The sequence below is a fragment of the Caretta caretta genome, chromosome 2 (genome assembly GCF_965140235.1).
Source record: "Caretta caretta isolate rCarCar2 chromosome 2, rCarCar1.hap1, whole genome shotgun sequence".
Classification (NCBI taxonomy): Eukaryota; Metazoa; Chordata; order Testudines; family Cheloniidae; genus Caretta; species Caretta caretta.
The window spans coordinates 229,063,807-229,086,873 of NC_134207.1; the positions used below are offsets into that span (position 1 = coordinate 229,063,807).

Genomic DNA, 23,067 nt, shown 5'->3' on the forward strand with positions numbered 1-23,067 from the left:
TACCACCAGGTCCTCAAAGAAGGGTGTGCGTATGCAAATTTAAGAGCTTATGCAAAGAATACCACCACAGATATCCCTAATACTGTATTATCTCTACCTTTTTATGTGGCTTGAATCTTTTCCGGCTTTATTCGTTATTTTAATAAAGGTCTCTAAGGTTTTAATTTGCTCTCAGTGTGAATGTCCTTGCCATTCACCCTGAGGCTCCCAACAAGATATTGGACTCACTGGTATTAGTTCTGTGTAGCCTGATTTTGGGAGAAGAACCTTATCACAGTCATATCAATTGTCAATCATCACAATGATTATTAACCTATTAAAAGGGTCAGGCAACAAACACATGCAACTGGTAAACAGAACTGTTGAAATAACCAGTATTCCTCAACTACTGTGCAAATGCATAGGATGTCCAAAAGGCATTGGATATCAGCTATACGTGGAGCACCCTGTCCAGCTCTCTCACTGGTAGCTGCTGCTAGGCAACTGGCTAGTAATCACAGTAGGAAAATACCTATGGAGTCAACTTCAAAAAAAGTCACGTTCGACCATACAAAGTCCTTGTATTTTACTTGTGCAGGCCTTCTACATGAGGAAGCTACCACTTTACGGTTGCCAACCCTGAGGAGACTGACTAAAGAAGAAATGTGATGAGATAGCAGAGGAAGACAGTGAACAGACCAAAGGAGGGAAAAAAAAGGTGTACTGCAAGAAGGAGAGAGGACAAAGAAAGCGAGGTAGAAGGGAAAAACATAGTTGTTTTCCCAATGCTGTAACTCCGCTTTCTTTACTAAGGCTGTGGAATGTAACCAATCAAAATATGTTTACTACACAATTACAAGCAACTATCCACCCCATATAATCTGAAGAGTTTTGGGATACATGCAAGCACTCCCTTTACTTCCTCCTATACACTTAGGACTTTAGATGATATTTTCTTCCCCAGGAATAGTTGGGTGCAGAGATGTATCATAGAAAATATAATTGAAGAGAGTTAGACAAGTGATTTTTTTAAAAAATTATAAAGGTATAGCCTTTCATCTCTGAGTGCTGTATAAATATTGGCTGATTAAACACCAGCCTCACAAGGATTTTGAGGATTAATCAATACCAGCCTCAAAGATTCTAGGGAGGATTAAATATTACTTTCCCTTGATGCCTACACTGAACCTAAGGACAGTGAAATAGCATCTCACCTAGTGAACCAGGAACACTGCACAACTCAAGTTTCTAACACCGAACAGTTATGCTGTGTAAAAACAGATAAAATTATAAATTGGAAGTAACTTACTCATTCCTGAGCATTCTCTGTCTCCGTCCCACACATTAGAAACTGCATGCCCCGTCAACAAGAGGTTAATTAAGCTTTGGCTATGTAATGGAAAGATATACCTTATTAAAAAGTGACATGCAATTTATTTCTGCAAATCTAATTATTCCTGAACAAAGGAGAAAACTCATATCTTAGCAAGCATTTGCTGTCTGAACACTTTGAATTCAGTTTAAATATATATCTCAGTGACACCCAAAACAGTTTAAAACTAACATTTTTAACACAAGATTGCCAATTTATCTCCATCTTAAGAGACTGAATACTTCCTCTGGAAGTTCAGTATTAAAAGGGTTTGTTCCAAATTGCAGCGAACTGTGTGAACAAAGGGGTTCCAAAAATTCAAGTAGAAAGTTACTGCAATAGTTGTTGCTTTTATTTACTGTAGAATAGCAACTGAATTCTTTTCAGACTAATCATGCTCAGCAACTATTTCTAAAAGAATAATCACTTGTAGAAACACGGGAAAGTGTGTCAGTCCATTCTACAGAGACCATTGAATAATCTGGCTATTCTAGTGAAAATATAAAAAGGTTGCAAACACATCTCACTAAAATGACTATTTATAACTTACCTGCCATGGCCATAAACAGGATCTATCAATGGCTCTGTGGAATCTTCAATTTCATTTTTTATGTTTTCGATACCCTAGAGAAAAAGCAGAAGCCCTCACTGGAGTATTTATAAAAAAAATGCTGTTAAGGAATGAAGACAAGCTTAAAGCTAGCAGATACAAAACAAAACAGACAATAAAACATCAAGGTTGACTGCCCTAGCAGCCTCGCAGCAGAGTGGCATAACTGACAGAAGAGACAATAAGGGCTGTGTATGCTGGTGTTTAAGAGCCAGGGCAAAAGCTCAGGGCCTCCACATGGATTGTGCTGGTGTCTTGGAAGCCCCATGACTCATTCCACAGATTTGAAATTGACCTGGGCTGTCAAGCGATTAAAAAAATTAATTGTAATTAATCGCACTGTTAAATAATAATAGAATACCATTTATTTAAATATTTTTGGGTTTCTCTACATTTTCAAAAATATTTATTTCAATTACAAAACAGAATACAAAGTATACAGTGCTTAATTTATTTTTGATTACAAGTATTTGCACTGTAAAGAAAAAGAAATAGGTGAACTGAAAAATACTAATACAAGTACTGTAGTGTAATCTCTTTATCATGAAAGTTGAACCTAGAAATGTAGAATTATGTAAAAAACCCTACATTCAAAAATAAAACATTGTAAAACTTTAGAGCCTACAAGTCTACTCAGGCCTACTTCTTGTTAAGCCAATGTCTCAGACAAACAAGTCTGTTTACATTTGCAGGAGATAATGCTGCCCGGTTTTTGTTTACAATGTTACCTGAAAGTGAGAACAGGCAGTCTCATGGCACTGTTGTAGCTGGCGTCACAAGATATTTACATGCCAGATGAGCTAAAGATTCATATGTCCTTTCATGCCATTCGAGGGAACATGCATCCATGCTGATGACGGGTTCTGTTTGATAATCCAAAGCAGTGCAGACCAACACATGTTCATTTTCATCCTCTGAGTCAGATGCCACCAGCAGATTTTCTTTTTTGGTGGTTCAGGTTCCGTAGTTTCCGCATCTGAGTGTTGCTCTTTTAAGACTTCTGAAAGCATGCTCCCCACCCCGTCCCTCTCAGATTTTGGAAGGCACTTCAGACTTTTAAACCTTGGGTCAAGTGCCGTAGCTATTTTTAGAAATTTCACATTGGTACCTTCTTTGCGTTTTGTCAAATCTGCAGTGAAAGTGTTCTTAAAATGAACAACATGTGCTGGGACATCATCCAAGACTGCTATAACATGAAATATGGCAGAACGTGGGTAAAACAGAGCAGGGGACATTGAATTCCTTGGGGGGAGAATTATGTCACAAATGTAATTAACGTATTATTTTTTTTAATGAGTGTCATCAGCATGGAAGCGTGTCCTCTGGAATGGTGGCTGAAGCACGAAGATCCATACAAATGTTTACCAGATCTGGCACATAAATACACTGCAATGTCAGCTACAAAAGTGCCATGCAAAATGCCTGTTCTCACTTTCTGGTGACATTGTTAATAAGAAGAGGACAGCATTATCTCCTATAAATGTAAACAAACTTGTTTGTCTTAGCGATTGGCTGTTCAAGAAGTAGGACTGAGTGGACTTGTAGGCACTGAGGGTCTACATTGTTTTGTTTTTGAGTGAAGATATGTAACAAAAAAATTCTACATTTGTAAGTTGCGCTTTCACGACAAAGATTGTACTATAGTATTTGTATGAGGTGAATTGAAAACTACTATTTCTTTTATCATTTTTACAGTGCAAATATTTGTAATCAAAAATATATATTTTGATTTCAATTACAACACAGAATACCATATATATGAAAATGTAGAAGAACATCCAAAATATTAAATAAATTTAAATTGGTATTCTATAGTTTAACAGTGCAATTAATACTGCGATTACTCACAATTAATTTTTTGAGTTAAATCGCATGAGTTAACTGCGATTAATCGACAGCCCTAATATTGATACATAGCGAGGACCAAATAAAAGAGGTGGTTACAGTGGACAACCTTAGTTCAAGTGACCATGAGCTAATTCAATATAACTAATGGAAGGATATATAAAAATAGATCTGCAACTAGGGTCCTTGATTTCAAAATGGTTAACTTAAAAAAATTAAGGGAAATTAGTTAGGAAAGTGAACTAGACTGAAGAACTCAAAAATCTGAATGTGGAAGAGGCTTGGAATTACTTTAAGTCAAAGTTTTAGAAACTATTTGAAGCCTGCATCCCAAGCAAGGGGAAAAAATTCATAAGGAAGGGCTGCAGACTAAGCTGGATAGAAAGCATCTTAAGCAGGTGATTAAGAGAAAGCAGACAGCCTACAAGGAATGGAAGAAGGGAGGGATCAGCAAGGGAAGCTACCTGTTGGAGGTCAGAAAGCGTAGGGATAAAATGAGAACTTCCAAAGGCCAAGCAGAGTTGAACCTTGCAAAGGGAATTAAAACCAACAGTAAAAGGTTCTATAGCCATATAAATAAGAAAACAAGAAAAAAAAGTGGGATCACTAAGCACTGAGGATGGGTGGAGGTTAGATTATTTAGGCATGGCCCAACATCTAAACAAATACTTTGCCTCAGTTTTTAATAAGGCTAATGAAAAGCTTGGGGTAGTGACAGGTTGAATAATGGGAATTAGGATATGGATGTAGAAATGACCACATCCAAGGTGAAGTCAGACACAAACAGCTTAATGGGACTAAAAGTGGCCCAGGTAATCTCCATCCAAGAATATTAAAGGAACTGGCACATGAAATTGTAAAACCACTAGCAAGGCTTTTTAATGCCTCTGTAAACTTGGGGGTCATACCCTATGACTGGAGATTTGCTAATACAGTTCCTATTTTTAACAAAGGGGGAAAAAAGTAATCTTGAAAACTAAAGGCTTGTTAGTTTGACTTCAATTGCACGCAAGGTCTTAGAACAAATTTTGAAAGAGAAAGTAGTTAAGGACCTAGAGGTTAACAATTGGGATAAAATATAACATGGTTTTACAAAAGGTATATTGTGCCAGACCAACTTAATCTTAATTGAGAAGGTAACTGATTTCTTTAGTCAAGAAAATGCAGTAGAGATCTAATCTACCTGAATTTCAATAAAGCATTTCATACAGTTCCACATGGGAAATTATTAATTAAATTAGTGAAAATGGGGATTAATATGAGAATTGCAAGATGGATAAGGAACCGATTAAAGGAGAGACTACAACAGGCCATACTAAAAAGGTGAAATCTAAGGCTGGAGGGAGGTTACTCGTGGAGGGAGTACTTCAGGGATTAGTCTTGGCACCAATGTTATTTAACATTTTTGTTATTGACATTGGCAAAAAAAAGGGTGTGCGGGCTACTAAAATTTGTGGCTGACACAACGTTGGGAGGTATTGCCAATATGGAGGACCACCAGACAAGATCTGGATGACCTTATAAACTGGAATAGAAAAAATGGAATGAAATTTAATACTGCAAAGTCATGCATTTAGGGACTAACAAGAATTTTTGCTATAAGCTGGGGACATGTTAGTTGGAAGCGACAGAGGAGGGGAAAGACTAGGACGTATTCGTTGATCACAGGATGACTATGAGCTGCCAATGGGATGCAGCTGTGAAAAAAAGGCTAATGCAGTCCTAGCATTCATAAGGCATAGTATTTCCAGCAGAGAGAGGGAAGTGTTAGTACTGTTACACAAGGCATTGGTGAGACCTCATCTGGAATACTGGGCACAATTCTGGTCTCCATGTTTAAGAAAGATTAAACTATACTGGAACACGTGCAGAGACGAGCTCCTAGGATGATGTGAGGAATGAAAAACTTACCTTATGAGAGGAGATTCAAAGAGATTGGCTTGTTTAGCCTAACCAAAATAAGGCTGAGGGGAGATGTGATTGCTCTCTATATATCACTAGGGGATAACTTAAATTAAATAAATACCAGGAGGGAGAGAAGTTAAGTGCTGATGTGGACAGAAGAACAAATAGACAAACAGGCCATTAACAAGTCTAGGCTTGAAATCAGGCAAAGGTTTCTAACCATCAGAGGAGTGAAGTTCTGGAACAGCCTGCCAAGAGGAGTTGTGGGGAGGAGGGATGGACAAAAAAACATAACTGGCTGGGTAAGTTTATGGAAGGGGTGGTATGATGAGACTGCCTACAATGGCATGTAGCTAATCTGCGACTGCTAGCAGTAAATATCACCAATGGTTGCTGATGGAACACTAGATGGGGATGGTTCTGAGTTACTACAGAGAATTCTTTCCCAGGTGTCTGGTTAGTAGGTCTTGCCCACATGCTCTGCTCAGGGTTTAACTGACCCTAGATATAGCAGAGACTCTGGGGTTTTCTCAGCTTTCTCTGCATCATGGGGCATGGGTCACTTGCAGGTTTAAACTAGTGTACATGGTGAATTCTCTGTAACTTGAAGTCTTTTAACCATGATTTGAGGACTTTACTCAGCCAGAGGTTAGGGTCTATTATAGGAGTGGATGAGTGAGGTTCTGTGGCCTGCAATGTGCAGGAGGGCAGACTAGATGATTATGATGGTCACTTCTGACCTTAAAGTCTATGCGATAAGGAACAATCACTACACTCACAGTTAATCAGTGGGGGAACGCTGCAAGGAGATCCTCTGACTTTCCCCCTTCCTCAGGATTTTACTGCTACCAGCTGAACTGAAGACTAAAATGAAAATGGAGCTACAGATTTATGGGACTAATGTCCCTACTAAACAGGCAGGAATGGGATAGCAGTCAACACAGAAATACATTTTAACTCTATAAAAAGATTCTTTTCCACCTACTCCCCTGTAAAATACCTTGTGACGTTCAGAAAGGAATTTTCTTAAAAATAATTTACAAGTTTATTTCTGTGCTGGATGCCCCACTACAACATTAATGAGGAGCCCATCCTACCCATAAATCTGGAATTAACTCAAATTTTAAATTCTGAGCTTGCTGCTCATCTTTAAGTAAAAGGGGTAATAATCAAATCTTTTATTTTAAAAACAAACCTTTGTCAATATCACAGAATACAGAAAGAGCAATACTCCAAATTTATTTGTCCACACTGAATACTGATCCCATAGTGCATCCTTTAGTTCTGGAAAGCTTTGGAATGATTGCTTGCTGAAGACAGAAAAAAGGAGAAATAATTTAGATGTAGCATTAGAATAGTGTAAAAAGTAAAAAGGATATTAGGTACTAAATTTAAGTTGTTTAAGTAAAAAGAGTAACATCCGTGTTACTGCACACTGAGACAGTTACACAGCAATCTCTGCAGTTAATACACCTGCGACATAACTATTAGTATTTACTTATCAGAAGAGCAAATAAATGGTTTCTTTAGAGAAGCTGGTTACAGTATTATATTTTTACTGATATGCAAATATTTTAGTATAAAGTATGTACACCTGAAATAGTGCAAAGTGGCTAGAATAAATAATTAGTAAGTTTTTCAAATCTGAAGTTGCAGTGGACTGAATAGGTCTGTCGGTACAGTAATTAATAATGAAAGGAAGGGAGAGGGGAAGAGTTATATCTAAAGAAAAACTCTACCCAACCAGGTGAAACTATTTCCCTTCAATGAACAATGTGTAGGACCTACTATAAACCACTTTCTTTGAGGGGCAAGCTGGTCTTTAGAATGAAGCCTCAGAGGAAACATTAAGCCTTTGAAAGGCTGCTGTTAAAAGGTCATATCCTCAGTGGGCCACCTCTTAGACAAAGCCTTAGCGAAGCAAAAAGTCCTCAACTTGTGTGTGAGTGAGTGTAATGGGAAAAACTGGTATGGAGAATAAGGTGGCTAATCTAAATGATGGGAAGCATATCTGGACGTGCAGGCAGATCTTAAATGAAAGTCAGAGGTAGAAGAAATCTCTGAATGCAGATAAGGGAGGTGATTGCTTTCTCTTGGGACAGCATGGAATCACAATCATAGATTTCTTTTAACACATATGCATTGTTTCTTTTCTGTCACTTAAGCTGAGAAAGCATAACATACATTAGAGGTTAGGCTAAGTGTAAATCTAAATATACTAAACAAGCCATTGTTTTTACTCCACTATTTTCTGTTTTTAATAAATCTTATTTATTGTTAAGAAATGTATATTGCAATGGTGCAAATTTGCTTGTGAGGGGAAGGTTCACCCAAGCCATTCCTGGTAACAAAAGGCATCCTGCAACCTTGAAAAAGAGGTACAGGAGGCACAGAAAGTTCAGAAACCTAACCCACCAAATCAACTTGGTCAACAGGGCATGGGAAAGGATGTCCACTCCCAGTGGGGTGTTTTGTGAGAAACTGTGTTAGGTAAACATCTGGGGACCTAGGATAGGACCAAGGAAGAGACAAGAGTTGATTATGAGGTCGGGCAACATGTTATATTTTTTCCTCCTCTCTCCTCCATCACACAAAAGGATGTTTTAAAAACTTCTTGGCATAGACTATTGTAAGCACTCTTGAAGGTGATAAAAACTTGTAGTGACCTTTAGATTATTACATTAGTGACTTTTATTTTATCCAAAATATTCTTAAACTTCTATTACTGTTCTTGTTTTGTTCCTTACATTTTATTCCTGTAAAGATATAACTTTTTATTTATTTATTTATTTATCTATCTTCAGAGACACATTCAACAGCATTTCATCCTTCAACCCGGCATTTAGACAAAAACTAGAAAGGACAGTGCTAAAGCTAAAATAGATATATATGTTCCTCTATTTTAGCTCTACCCCTATCCTTTCTAGTTTTTGTCTAAATGCCGGGTTGAAGGATGAAATGCTGTTGAATGTGTCTCTGAAGATAGATAAATAAATAAATAAAAAGTTATATCTTTACAGGAATAAAATGTAAGGAACAAAACAAGAACAGTAATAGAAGTTTAAGAATATTTTGGATAAAATAAAAGTCACTAATATAATAATCTAAAGGTCACTACAAATTTTATATTTATATATAAGACAAAACATTTCTTTTAAAAATTTCCTGGCCTGTCTAAGTTATGGAAAGATACCAGGTGAGGCAAACTGTTTCTTGCAGTACAAGTCAAACAAGCATTTTTTAAAAATCATCATAATCTGTGAAGACCATATCACAACAAATTGAATTATTCATATCCTTTTTAATCAAAATTTATTAAATATGCTTTTTAATTAACTGCAAAGAGATGCCCATAATCATGTGCAAAGTGTGCTAATCAGATATTTTAGATAAAATCTGGAACAAATTATTGCTTCCTTTTTGAATTATAAATACACAGATAAAAACAAAGTTTTAAACTCCAAATTTGACCTACCCTTACAACACTTTGCCATATATCTGATTTTGAATATTAGTGAGACTGTAAAATAGTGCATTTTAAATGTTCCAACATGTTACTTACTGAATTAATGCATGAAATCGCTCAAAGCCAAGCTCTTCGGCAGCCAAGGCAGCTATACACAAGAGACACTTTTCAGCACTACACATGGCAAAAAATGACACAAGATACACACAGCAAGCTAGTATACTTTCAAGCTTCAGTTATATTTTTAATTTCCCCTCCTTTGGAAATTTTCAATTTTATTTTCAATTTTTGTATCTACATGATGTAATCTACTTCACTGTAACAATATGGGTCCTTCACCATACAAATCAGTGAATACACCACTATTAAGATTACAGAAAAGTATCTTAAATTTAAAAAAAAAAAAAAAAAAAATCAAGAGCCCCTAGTTTGTAGTCTTGAAATTTTGTGAAAATATAAACTGTTGATTTTGCAAAAGTGATGATGGTTAGTCACCAAGCAGAAGCATGCTACAAATAATTTTGCAAGTCAACTGCAAGTATTATTTTCTAGAGGAAAGCAAGCATAATTATTTGAATAGTTTTAGAGCAGTGTCAATGTAAGAAAGCTGTACTTTTTTTTCAAATGTTTAAGTAACAGTTGTTTTTGTAAACAAATTAAAATGGTTCCAGACAGTTTTAGGCACACTGTTCCTGCAACAAGATTTCATAGCTCTAAACTAACTAGCCTCAGACATTCCTCAAATATATCTACAGCTAGAGGGAAAAAAAAAAATACAGCATGCAGTGTCGTCCCAGGTTCAGTGTAGACCTTTGGTCCCTCGTAAAAGCTTTTGAAACGGAGATGAAATGAGCTTTTCTTGACTTTCACTTGCTTTTAAATAAGTAGGTTCTAAAATCTATTTTGATACCTGTAAAATGTGTAAAACAAGTATTTAAAATTACAAGAGACGCTCAAAAAGCAGCATCATTAACAGGCTTTGACTCCACCAATATTCCTAAATGTTTTATCTTATTCCTTGTGTATAATAGATATAACAGATGCTTCCCACTTTCAATTAAAACTGAATATCTATTTGATCCTGAAGGCACAGAAGTCAGTAGCAGTGCTTCCATTTGCTTCAATGGATGCATGATTGAGCCTTGTATCAGTTACATGTGTACCTGTCATAAGCAACACTACTAATCCAGTATGAAGGTTCACAAAGCATTAAGCATTCCTCAAAGTATCTCATTTATCTGTAGAGGAATAGCTTAATTGAATATCAAACTCTTATTTTGAAGGGTCTTTTTAGTTTGCCTGCAATACACAGTATGCTTCTCTCTCTCTAGTCAAGAGGTGACTTTTGCAATGACTAGTGTCAGATTTATGAACTACAGGAGTTTGGGGACCATGATTTCAGTATCCTCAGCACTGTCACCTACATATTAATGGTTTTAAAAATCACAAGTAGTCAGGAATTGCAAGTTATAAGAAGAATGTGACCTTTTCGTAAGTCTCATGTCCTACTATATCATTTTGAAGAAGTATGAAGTCAAATACTTGAACTAGAACAGAAGATACTACAAATGTGCAATGTGGACGGATAATAGTTGGAACCTTAAAATCAATCCTGAAATGGCTAAGTTACCTGTGGATCCTTGTCTTAATAGATTTCCTTTTTAATATAAGTAAAAAAATTCAGAGCTATTTGTTTTATGACGTACAAGCTTTTTTCTCTAGTCAGTGGACCACTCACATACCAAGATAGATATCCCCATAAAAAGTGACTTGCCCAGAATATTTTTTTAAAAAGGAAAATGATCATTTAATCCTTCCAACTTAATGGCTAAAAAGCTTTACATAGTCTAAAAAAAATTGGGGTGGGAGGGCAGAAATCATGCATGTTACATTCCTGCACAAAAACATATTTTGGAAAACACATGAACAGTAGTTCATAATGAAAATTATTGTAACTTTAAAGAAGTCGTCATAACTGCTATTGTAGCTAAAGAGACTAAGTTTTTTAAAAACCAAAAAAAGGAAAAGAAAAAAGTTAGAGAGAATAAATATACAAATCAACATTTGAACCAGAGAGCTTGCACTATTATAATAAAGTGAAAACTCAACAAGTCATTAGTGTACACCACAAAAACAGATTCAACAAATGTGACCATTCTATATGTGCGTCCACTTTGTTGGCAGTTCTAAGAATAGTATTTTAGACCATTTCACTCTGCAATACTTGGAGTGGAATAGCAGAAACTTAACATTTGGAACAAAAGCAGGAAACAGGCAGATAACAGATGAGAGGCCTGGAAGAGAAGAGGTAGTGCTAAAAAAATAGTGGAGACACGCATAACTCAGATGAGATCACACTGAAACAACATTCAGTTGTGAGAAAAAGAGGAGAGGAAAGAACAGATGAAATACAAAAAATCCATATAAGAAAAAAGGTGATTAGAGAAAACCTGAGTTTAAAAAAAATACTATATATTTACAATATTTGGAATTATTTTATAGTATTAATGTATTAAGCCAGAAGTAGAAATGTTTACAACATTATGAATATACTTCAGTTTTTATTCCATTGGAAGTATGTAATTAGACTCCCAAAAGCAGCAGCCTGTCTGTCAAGCTGACTGCCATCTGTGAAACCATCCTGTCCTCTGCAACATCGAAAGTCTTGAAAAATGAAAAGGCAAAGTTTGAACGTTCATTTGGTGAAAGCAGCAAAGGCAGAAAATTTCAATTTATGTCTTAACCCTGCCAGTGGTGAAACTTTCCACTGCCATCAGTTCCTTGGAACCCATCTCTTTGTCCACAGTCTGGCCAGATAAGGACTGGGAAGCCCGCTATAGCTAAAATAGGAGAAAATGAGGACAGGAGAAAAAAAAATCTTGAGACCAGGAGGGAAGTAAAAATCAAAATACTTCTTAAATTCCAGAGTACAAGTAAGAGATGAGCTGTTCAGCGCCTAAGAGTGGAGAGAGAGGTTCACCATTAAAGATTCCTGTTCTTCATAACAGAGGGAAATTTTGACTAGTGCTGGGATGTGAAATCACATTCCATTTATAAAGGACAAAGTCAACCACAACTTCCAAACTGGTACAGCAACATAAAAAAAAAATAAATTATATATAGGAATACATTGGGACAGATTAGTTCACTACAACAGTTAGCTCATATGTTCCAACTAGCCTAGCTGTAGTGAGAGTGACCACACTACTGAACATTTTGAACGAGAATGATTGGATCACCAGCTGATTAGTTGTAAGTGGAATTGCTGCATCCCCTCTCCATAACTAGCTCCAGCTTTAGCAGCACTCAGCTCCAAACCACCCTCCTTTATGGACTAGCTCGGTGGAGCTTAAAGTACCACTGAACTTGAGCTAGAGATTTGTGTGTAAGGACAGGTTGTGGTTGGGGCAAAACTTGAGCCTAAGTTGACAGTGCAGTGAAGAGAAACCTAAGTGGCCGGCCTGCCTTTATCAAGCTTGCTGCAGGGGAAAGGAGAGGACTTTTTGTGGCGAGCAAGCCCACTTTCCATGTTTCCATCGTCCTCAGTACAGGTCAGTATTTTAACAAGGAGAGTAAGTTTGGAAAAGCCTTGTGGCAACCAGAATCTGCTCCAATCTCTTACAAGAGAAATTTCACAGCACAAAGAAGATGTTCATGACAAACCGGAAACCATACAGAAAATATTTTACTCAGATATTACTATGCCCTGGGTACAATAATCTTTCAAAGAAAGAATTTACCAATCCCTAGAAATAAGTTGCCAATACAACTTTATGAACATTACGTCTTAAGTGGAAAAACATGTTTGTTGACAAAAATGGGCAGAAATTTCATAAGTGATCCTGTCTGATAGACTTATAATCTTTCTAATAACCACTAAATGGTGAGGTTGAACTTTGTTGATTAAGCAGCTTCTAGGAACAAGTATGTTTAACTACTATTATCTGATCATTCAAAAGCATCCGAGGCACTTAGTAGAAGCTAATAAAGACAACCCTTACCAAAACGAGCTTATGATCCAAACTGTATTCAATACTGTCACCTGACTTATCTGTTCTTAAAAGCTCTCTCTTGCAATATTGCCTACAAAAAACAAGTACATGCATGTGCAACAAAAACTGGAATAAATAATGTATGACTATTACCTTGATGGTGCACCCTTCCTCACACCATATGTCTTTTAAGACTAAGGCTATGTCTACACTAGCTTTTAATGCGATATAACTTACATCGCTCAGGGAGTAAAAAAGTCACCCCCTTGAGTGATGTAAGTTACATTGACCTAAGCGCCAGTGTAGACAACACTATGTTGGCAGGAGAGCTTTTTCCACCCCCCCCCCCTTTTTTTTTAGGGTCCTCTAAAAGAATGAACTATTGCTCAGGAGTTAACACAATAAATTTAGAGAGAAATACATCTTACAGGGTTGTTCCTCTTGATGACTTGACTCGACCGGACTCTCAGAAATACTAGCAGTCTCTTCAGTTGTTTTTCCTCTTATCCATGTTGCCAAAGAGTAGGATTCAGAATTATCAGAGCAAGCCATCTCTAAAATGTCACATAACGTATGACAAAGGAGGTTCTTCTGTTCTTCCTCTGAAAGATCAGAATCCTGCATGAATTCAATTACTATTTATCACTGTCTTAAGTATGCTATTAGCACTGGATGTATGCACCCACTTATTAACGTTGGCAGTTGTCTTAAAGCACAGAAATTTAAAACCAGCCCTCCAAAGATACATCTCAATAAGATTTGTGTTCCTCACTTTCAGTTTCATTTATAAGAATTTAAACTAATCCAAGATGAATGTTTCAATCAGTGATGTCCACCAATGTGATCAATAATATTGCAGACTGGCATCAAAGTATGAAAATTAACAAACTAGTGCCACGTGAAGTATAAGTATAGTTTTTCCCCCACTATGAAGATAGCATGGCAGCACAGTTAACAGGCAAATGTACAAATATTTAACCCCTTTGTAATGCAAATTACTACAATAAAAAAAATATGAAAACAGATCCTAATTACCTTGACACTCTCTCCAAGCAGACTTCTCACAGGTGAAGAGCTTCTTCAAAAGGAATGCCTTTATGTAATTAAAGCAACAAGCATTAGACTACAAGAGGAAGTAATCAATTCAATTCTACATTTCACATTATATTTATATTAAAAAGACAGCATTAATATACAGTTGAAATGTCAGATGTTTGAGATCAAACTATGAAAGCATACCAGAACTTCATTTGTTCTCTGGTTTCCCTACTCAATCCTATTACATCAGTGACTTCAGAATAAGTTTCTCTAGTTTTAAGTACAAACCTCAAGTGTGAAGTATAACCATACTGCCTACCAGAGTGCATACCTGTATGCCAAACTGTATACCGAACTAAGGACTACTACCCAATGGGACTCTTGCTTAAGTGAAGGTACACCACCATATCATAATTCTACATCCTAAGTTATATAGAAAACTACCCTAACCTCCTTCCATGCAGAGACCAAACTTAACATTTTCAGCAATTAACCAGCTCAGCAGCTTGCAAGCTACATTTTTTTCTTTAAAAGGGTGCCTGGGCAATGTTTCCCCATATCAGTCTGAAAACGTATTGCAGTTCTACATATCTGCTAGGTTTTTCTATAAATCCTTGTGATAAGAAAAAAAATCAAATATCAAAACTACCAACTTCAAAAGCAAATATGCAAAATGTTCTTTTTGCCACTTACAAAGCAAAAGTAAATATAGATTTATATGCTCCTGCTCTAATTAATATTCATACCATATAGTATTTCAGAGTGTTACAGCACTCCCATAGTCTCCCTTTCCTTGCATCAGGCTCACTTACCCAAGAGATTCTCCTATTGGGGCTCTTTAGCCATCCAGTGCTAGCAGCAGCTACTCCAGGTTCTCTCCTTACTCCTCATGTTTGATCCCTTCCTTCCAGCTTCCCCAGTTGAAACCCATTTAACTCACCCATACATTTTTTTTAAACACAAATTCAGGGACAAGGGGATTGAACCTATATACACTGAAATGAGAACAGTCTCACAGATTTCGAACCATTGGTACACCCCTTCCATTTATTTAGATTTATAGGCAGCTGACTGACCTGAGTTCTTTTCTCCCAAATTAGGAGGACTTAATTGTATTATAATTCCTGTGTCATGGACCCGTGGCTCCCAAACTGTGGACCACAGACTGCAATGGAAGCTACATTAGAAAGAGCTAAAAAAAAATAGACTAAATACTTTCCTATTACTACTTTGCCATTTAAACAATTGCTTAAATTATCACAGGTATGTTAATTCACATTGGGATTGGCTACAAGATACTAACATGTAACCCACACTATGAAAGTTTGAAAACCATCATCACAGGCAATCAAGAGTACTGCAATTCATATAAAGTCTCCAGTATAAAAGTCCCAAGAATGGCAATTATCAATTTTAATGTCTTAATTATATTGACTTCACAGATTTGAGTCCCAATAATTTGGGAATATGAAAGTTTATTATTTCCACTTGTTTATTCAGTAAGCACTTGAAACTCCAACGCTCTACATTTTTTGAGCAGAATTACCTATTGCAGTGGTGCCTGTGACTGCCGTGGTGAAAGCAATACTTTTAAGAAAAGCATTGGTGAACTGGAGGTAAAAAGGATTATGAAATTTCAATTTCATAGCAGTCTTGCTTACATCCTCATCTGTGCTCTCTTTTCCACTTGCTACATTAATTGCTCTCTTATCCCGCTCAGCCTCTGCTCAATACCTTCTTTTAAGCTACCTACGCTTGAATTTCGTCTCTCTTACTTGCCAGAAGGAAATCACCACTTTTGCAAAGTCTCTATGTTGATAAACTATTTTTGACCCTTCTTGTTCCTAGACCAGAAGTGGACAAACTACAGCCTGCAGGACTGTCCTGCCCGGCCCTTGAGCTCCCAGCCGGGGAGGCTAGCCCTGGGCCCCTCCCCTACTTTTTCCCCTCCCCCACAGCTTCAGCTCCCCATGCCGCCCGCGCTCTGGGTGGCGGGACTGCGAGCTCCTGCCAGGCAGGACAGCGGCGTGGCTGGGTCCAACTGGGCAGCACAGCTGCCAGTCCTGGTGCTCTGAGCGGCATGGTAAGGGGTCGGGAAGCAGGGATGATGGATAAGGGGCAGAGGATCCCAGGGGGCAGTCAAGGGACAGGAGGACTAGATAGGTGTGGGAGTCCTGGGGGGCCTGTCGGAGGCAGGGATGAGGATAGGGGTCGGAGCAGTCAGGGACAGGGAGCAGGGGTGGTTGGATGGGGAGTACGGGCCCGGGGGGGCAGTTAGGGGCGTGCGACCCCAGGAGGGTGCAGTCAGGGGACAAGGAGCGGGGTGGTGGGGGTTGGATGGTTCTAAGGGGGGCAGTCAGGGGGCGGGAAGTGGGAGGAGACAGATGGGGGTGGGGGCCAGGCTGTTTGGTGAGGCACAGCCTTCCCTACCCAGCCCTCCATAGTTTTGGAACCCCGATGTGGCACTCATGCCAAAAAGTTTGCCCACCCCTGTCCTAGACTGTTGTTTCATGTGTTGTAGTTATCAGATGTTGTAAATTCAACTGGCTGGAGATCCCTCTCTATCTTTGGCTTGTTTTTGTTTTTTGTTTTTAATTCAGCTATGGTACCATATAAATTATGTAAAAGCTGGTGAAATGTTGTGCCTGTTAAGTTTGAACCATTTCTGTAACCAGTGCACATTACCTGAACGGGTGCAATCACCGCACAAGGGCCACCTTCAAATTGTTCTAATGCAGTGGATTCAGATTCACTATATACAAACCCTGACAATGAAAAAGACCATGGTTAATGATGTACTTAAACATGCACACGTATTACATATATTCTCCTTGACAGCAATGCCACTCCACTCACCTTATTCATCAAGATCAAGTTAGTTTTGTAGACCAGAAAACACCATTTTTACAGAGCAATCAAGTCTAATTTATGACACATGAAAATCAAAAAATGTATGGAGTACAAGGGGACAGATTACATTCCACAATATTACCTATATCAGCAATGACACATGGCCAAAAAGGGCTAGTCCCTAGAGTTTTAACATAGTAACATGTAAAGCAGCGAACATAATAAAGATGTCTCATCAGAATGTGATTTCCAACACTCTACCATTTAAATTAGGGTGGACTAGCGTATTCCAAGCACCGAACCATATTCAGCTAATAATCTTTTAGACAATGGACTAAATTTATAGGCCAGTCTAAAAGTATGTAATTTGTGACACCCTTCACTGTGTAAATTAGACCCTTCCTTCACTAGAAATTAAAATCACATCTTACTTAGTCTGTCAGCCAAACCCAGAGGTGGATGTATAATAGTGTGTAACTGACATGTTAGTAACTGAGTGTTAGTTCAAGATGATCTGAGTCTACATTGATATAATTTATATACCAAGAGCCAGTATACGCAAGTTATACCTACTTAGACTCCCTTAATTTGACCCAAAATCTCTATTACTCTGTCCCGCTGCCAAATGTTTCATTGGTGTCATTTCATTCATCTGGTGTAAATGAGACTGATGATATAGATTGTCACCAATGCTATGAGCTAGGAACACCCCATAGCCTACTAGCATTCATATGTACAATCTGAGATAGCTTCTGACCTGGTTGAGCCAATATAGACTACAATTTTCCTTTAACTTTAAAATAAAAAAAAAAAAAAACGAATTATTGCAATGTGCTCAAAAGTACAGGGTAGTATTCAGCTGCGTTGATGATTCAGTAATTGCAACGAAAAAAAAAAGTATGGGGTATCATCCCACCATACACAAGAAACCTTGCATTTGTTTTACATTCTTCAGGGGTTTGCTAGAGAGCTTGAATCTTTTTTGTTTACTATTATACCATTTGTCAACCGTGTGACCTAAAAATGTCAGGTCAGATTTGCACAAACTAGTTTGGTCTGCCCTAAGAAGACATACTATACTAAAGGAATATTTGGCAAATGTTTATTTAAGTTGGTAGAGTACAATTATATCATTTTAATTAAAGCCATTGCTGCCATTTAGTTCTGTTGTTGTTGTTATTATTAATTATTATTATTGCCTTGCTGGCAATCTTGAGTGTTAACAGCATCATGGTGAACGGATACTGAATCAATACTGTACATGTAATGACATGAAAGTTATTTAACTCCTAGGAGAATTCGGCGACAACAACCACCACCACCACCACAAATTTTGCACACAATATTTTAAAATTCTGCACATTTGTCAAAACAACACAATATATTCACACCAGTTTCAATTATTTTTGGTAATTTATTTCAAAATACCTGTCACCAAGTATGTCTGTAACAATACAGACAACAAAAAAGATTCAGAAAATGTTTTGACACAAATAGATTCCTTACTAGGTATATTAATACATAACTCTGAGTAGTTTAAATGAATTATTACAATACCGAAATCTTATTTCCTACACCCCTCAGAAGCAGTGCAAAGGTTTGGGGGAGTTGGGGTAACGGAGGAGCTGAGCAAGAGGGAAGTCATTTCTGGAAAGGAGCCTAGGTGTGAACTTTGGGAGGGTTGTTGGGTTTGGGTGGGAAAAGTATGGAACAGTTTTGTTTTGTTTTTTGTTTGGTTTTGGTGGGGGGGGGGGCAGGGGGGAGAATTGTTAGGGAGCTTCCCCCATGCAGACCCTGACTGACCCCTAGACTCTCTCATTCAGTCCGGCACATCTGCCCCTGGATCCATGTGTCCCAGCACCCCCTCCCCTGGTCCCATATGTCTCTGTGCCCCTACTCAACCACCCCTTTCCCCAATACAGCCTTGCACCCCCCCTCCCTGCTGTGGCCCTGCGCCTCCACTCCCATTCAGCTCCTGCTGCAGTCTGTCCTCCCTCACTAGCCCTTATGAGCCAGTCTGTGATCCCCCCGCAGCCCATGCTGCTGTCTCCTGACCTGGCCAAACAGGCACTGTGAAGAAGGCAGGCTCTTTGATTTCCCAAGCTTTCCAGAAGCTGCTGCTCTGCTCTATTGCCACAGCACCCTTTGGTGGGCAAAAGGCAGAAATGCAGCAACTTTCAAGCAGAAAGTGTTTTCTGTGCAAAAAATTAAAAATATACACAGCACATTATGCGTGTGTGCAGTGGTGCAGAATCACCAACGCTTTCCCACCTTTCCTCACCTAGTTCTATGACCATCCTCCCAATCCAATTCCATTCCTCATTAATCATTTCCCTTCTGCATTCTCCTTTGTTTCCAGTTATCTGAAAAAAACACTCAGATCTATTTAACTACAATTCAATTCCTTTATAGCAGCAAAATTCCATTCTTCCAAGTTCTCTCCTTTGAGTCTTTTATATCTGGATTCTGCTCAGTCTAATACCACCACCCTCATCAAAACCCCTGCTTTTAGTAGTGAAAAATTATTCTATACTCCTGCTGATTTAGCTGTCTGATGCTTTTCAAAGTTCAGTTCTATACATGCACCCCCCCCAATTTATGAGCACATTCCTGTAAATCTGCCTATTTGAGAGATTAGCATTTCTCTTTGTCATATCAGTCATCAAGCCAAATAAATGTTTCAACTTCTTCTCATTCCTTATTCATTATTTTCACCAAATAAATATCTGGGTCCAACATTACAATTTTAGTTCCCAGATAAGATTCTCTATACAAAATTATTAACAAGAACTTGCACAAAATCTGCATCTTATTTAATATACTATAGATCTCAGATTCCACGGTTATCGTTACTTGTTTTCCTATGAAGAAGCACCAGTCCTGTACAGATGTTTAGACCCAATTAAGTCTACCTGATTAACGAAGGGGCTTTAGAGCCTGCAGCCCAGGGTCCCAGGCTAAGGGGGGGCCCGCGGGGCACAGCAGGGCTCAGGGAGGCTCCCTTCATACCGTGGCCCCATGCCAATCCCGGAAATAGCTGGCTGCTGGCACACCTCTGCGGCTCCTGGTGGGAGAGATGTGGGAGGCGGCTCCACGCACTGCCACCACCATACATATTTTTCTGGAGCCCTCTCCCGCACCCAAACTCCCTCCCAGGACTGGTCTACACTACGAGTTTATGTGGGATTTAGCAGCGTTAAATCGAATTAACCCTGCACCCGTCCACACAACAAAGCCATTTTTTCAACATAAAGGGCTCTTAAAACCGATTTCTGTACTCCTCCCCAACGAGGGGATTAGCACTGAAATTGACATTGCCATTTCGAATCAGGGTTAGTGTGGACACAATTCGAAGGTATTGGGCTCCAGGAGCTATCCCACAGTGCACTATTGTGACCGCTCTGGACAGCGCTCTGAACTCAGATGCACTGGCCAGGTGCACAGGAAAAGCCCCGGGAACTTTTGAATCTCATTTCCTGTTTGGCCAGGCGAGCTCTCAGCACAGGTAACCATGCAGTCCCAGAATCGAAAAAGAGCTCCAGCATGGACCGAACGGGAGGTACTGGATCTGATAGCACGGATTCCTCTCCCCATACAGCGATCACAACTACGTTCCAAAAGACAAAATGCCAAAACATTTCAAAAAATCTCAGAGGCCATGAGGGACAGAGGCTACAGCAGGGATGCAACACAGTACCCCGTGAAACTTAAGGAGCTCAGACAAGCGTACCAGAAACCCAAAGAATCAAACGGACGCTCCGGGACAGAGCCCCAGACATGCCGCTTCTACGCCGAGCTGCATAGAAGCTGCCGCCAGTACCCCACCCGTCCGTGGACTCCAATGATGGGGTACTCTCCGCCATGGCTGAGGATTTTGCGGATGGGGAAGATGAGGACGACGAAGACGAGCTTGAGGAGAGCACACAGCACACTGTTCTCCCCGACAGCCAGGATCTTTTTATTGCCCTGACTGAAATACCCTCCCAACCCAACCAAGCCAGAGAAGGGACCTCTGGTGAGTGTAACTTTTTAAATATAATACATGTTATAAAAGCAAGTGTTTTTTAATGATTAAGTAGCCCTGAGGACTTGGGATGCATTCGTGGCCAATACTGCTCCTGGAAAACTCTGTTAACGTGTCTGGGGATGGAGCGGAAATCCTCCAGGGACATCTCCATGAAGCTCTCCTGGAGGGACTCTAAAAGCCTTTGCAGAAGGTTTCTGGGGAGAGCAGCCTTATTCCATCCTCCATGGTAGGACACTACCACGCCATGCTAGTAGCAAGTAATCTGCTATCAATGCATGACAAAACCTGGCAGCGTATGGTCCCAGTGTTTGCTGGCATCCATTCTTTATCTCTCTGTGTTATCCTCAGGAGAGTGATATCGCTCACAGTAACCTGGCTGAAATAGGGGAATTTAATTAAGGGGACATTCAGAGGTGGCCATTCCTACTAGGCTGTTTGCCTGCGGCTGAAAAGAAATCCTCCCTGCAGTTAGCCACGCGGTGGCGGGGGTGCACTGGCACTGAGCTCTTCGCGTTTGGCTAGCAGGGATCTTCCCTGATAACAGCCACGCGGTGGGGTGAGGGGTAAAGCAATCATCCCAGAGAATTGGATGCGGGGGGTTAGTTTGGTTTCTGCTGCTGCACGTTAACAGGAAAACTGCAGCACTAAATGGCCAACTCAACGGGCTTTGCTTGGTATGGGAAAGGAGGGGGCTGCTGTTATGAAGGTTGCAGAAGCCGAAAAACTATGGCCTCCTGCAAGCTGAATTCTGTTGCCCGGCCCTGCGTGTGTGATCTCTAACACCAAAGCCGCAGGCACTCAATATAAGATGCAAAATGCAACTTTGTAGCACATGAGATTTTGGTATGTAATGTGGATAGCGTTGTTCACCGTAAAAGAGTATAGCCATTGTTCTGTAAAATGTATCTTTTTAAAATACTTCACTCCCTTTTTTTTCCCTCCAGCAGCTGCAAATGTTTCAAGCCTTTCTTCTCCGTCCCATAGGCGATCTCAGATAAGGCAGCGAAAAAAAACGCACGCGCGATGACATGTTCCTGAGCTCATGCAGTCGACTGGCACTGACAGAGCTGTGTGGAGGGACACAATAGCAGAGTACAGGATGGTGGCAGATGAACGTGAGGACAGGTGGCGGCAGGAAGATCTGAGGAGGCATGAGAAAACGCTGGGGCTACTGCAGGATCAAACAGACATGCTCCGGCATCTGGTGGAGGTTCATGAACAGGAGCAGGATCACAGACTGCTGTTGCAGCCCCTATTTAACCACCCTCCCTCCTCCCCAAGTTCCATAGCCTCCTCACCCAGACGCCCAAGAATGCGGGGTGGGAGGCTCTGGGCACCCAACCACTCCACCCCAGTGGACAGCCCAAGCAAAGGAAGGCTGGCATTCAACAAGTGGCCTTTTCCTTCCCTCCTACCACACCCCACCCGACCTAACTCACAAGGTATCTCCCTATTTTTATAATCAATTAATAAAGAATACATGCTTTTTAAACGATAGTGACTTTATTTCCTTTGCAAGCAAGCTGTGATCGAAGGGGGGAGGGAGGGTGGCTTAGAGGAAATTAGAGGCAACGAAGGGGGCGGCTTTTCATCAAGGAGAAACAAACAGAAGTGTCACACAGTACCCTGGCCAGTCATGAAATTGGTTTTCAAAGCTTCTCTGATGTGCAGCACTTCCTGCTGTGCTCTTCTAACCACTCTGGTGTCTGGCTGCATGTATTCAGTGGCCAGGTGATTTGCTTCAACCTCCCACCCCACCATAAACATCTCCCCCTTACTCTCACAGAGATTGTGGAGCAGACAGCAAGCAGCAATAACAATGGGAATATTGGTTTCGCTGAGGTCTGAGCGAGTCAGTAAACTGCGCCAGCGACCCTTTAAACGTCCAAATGCACACCCTACCACCATTCTGCATTTGCTCAGCCTATAGTTGAACAGCTCCTTACTACCGTCCAGGGTGCCTGTGTATGGCTTCATGAGCCA

At 39.7% G+C, this 23,067-nt stretch overlaps 1 protein-coding gene across 2 annotated transcripts in view; it reads right to left on the reverse strand.

The window, feature by feature from the left end:
- Positions 1 to 23,067, reverse strand: part of MINDY3 (MINDY lysine 48 deubiquitinase 3) — a 96,924-nt gene that overhangs the window by 70,339 nt on the left and 3,518 nt on the right. The window contains exons 2-8 of one of the 2 annotated variants that reach the window (XM_048838035.2): positions 16,893 to 16,972; positions 14,205 to 14,262; positions 13,598 to 13,771; positions 9,274 to 9,325; positions 6,907 to 7,021; positions 1,902 to 1,975; positions 1,289 to 1,368 (exon numbers count right to left, since the gene is read on the reverse strand). In XM_048838035.2, coding sequence (XP_048693992.1) covers positions 1,289 to 1,368; positions 1,902 to 1,975; positions 6,907 to 7,021; positions 9,274 to 9,325; positions 13,598 to 13,771; positions 14,205 to 14,262; positions 16,893 to 16,972 — 633 coding nt within the window. Of the gene's footprint in view, positions 1 to 1,288; positions 1,369 to 1,901; positions 1,976 to 6,906; positions 7,022 to 9,273; positions 9,326 to 13,597; positions 13,788 to 14,204; positions 14,263 to 16,892; positions 16,973 to 23,067 lie in introns of those variants that run through there. The other variant, XM_048838036.2, reaches the window with a different exon arrangement.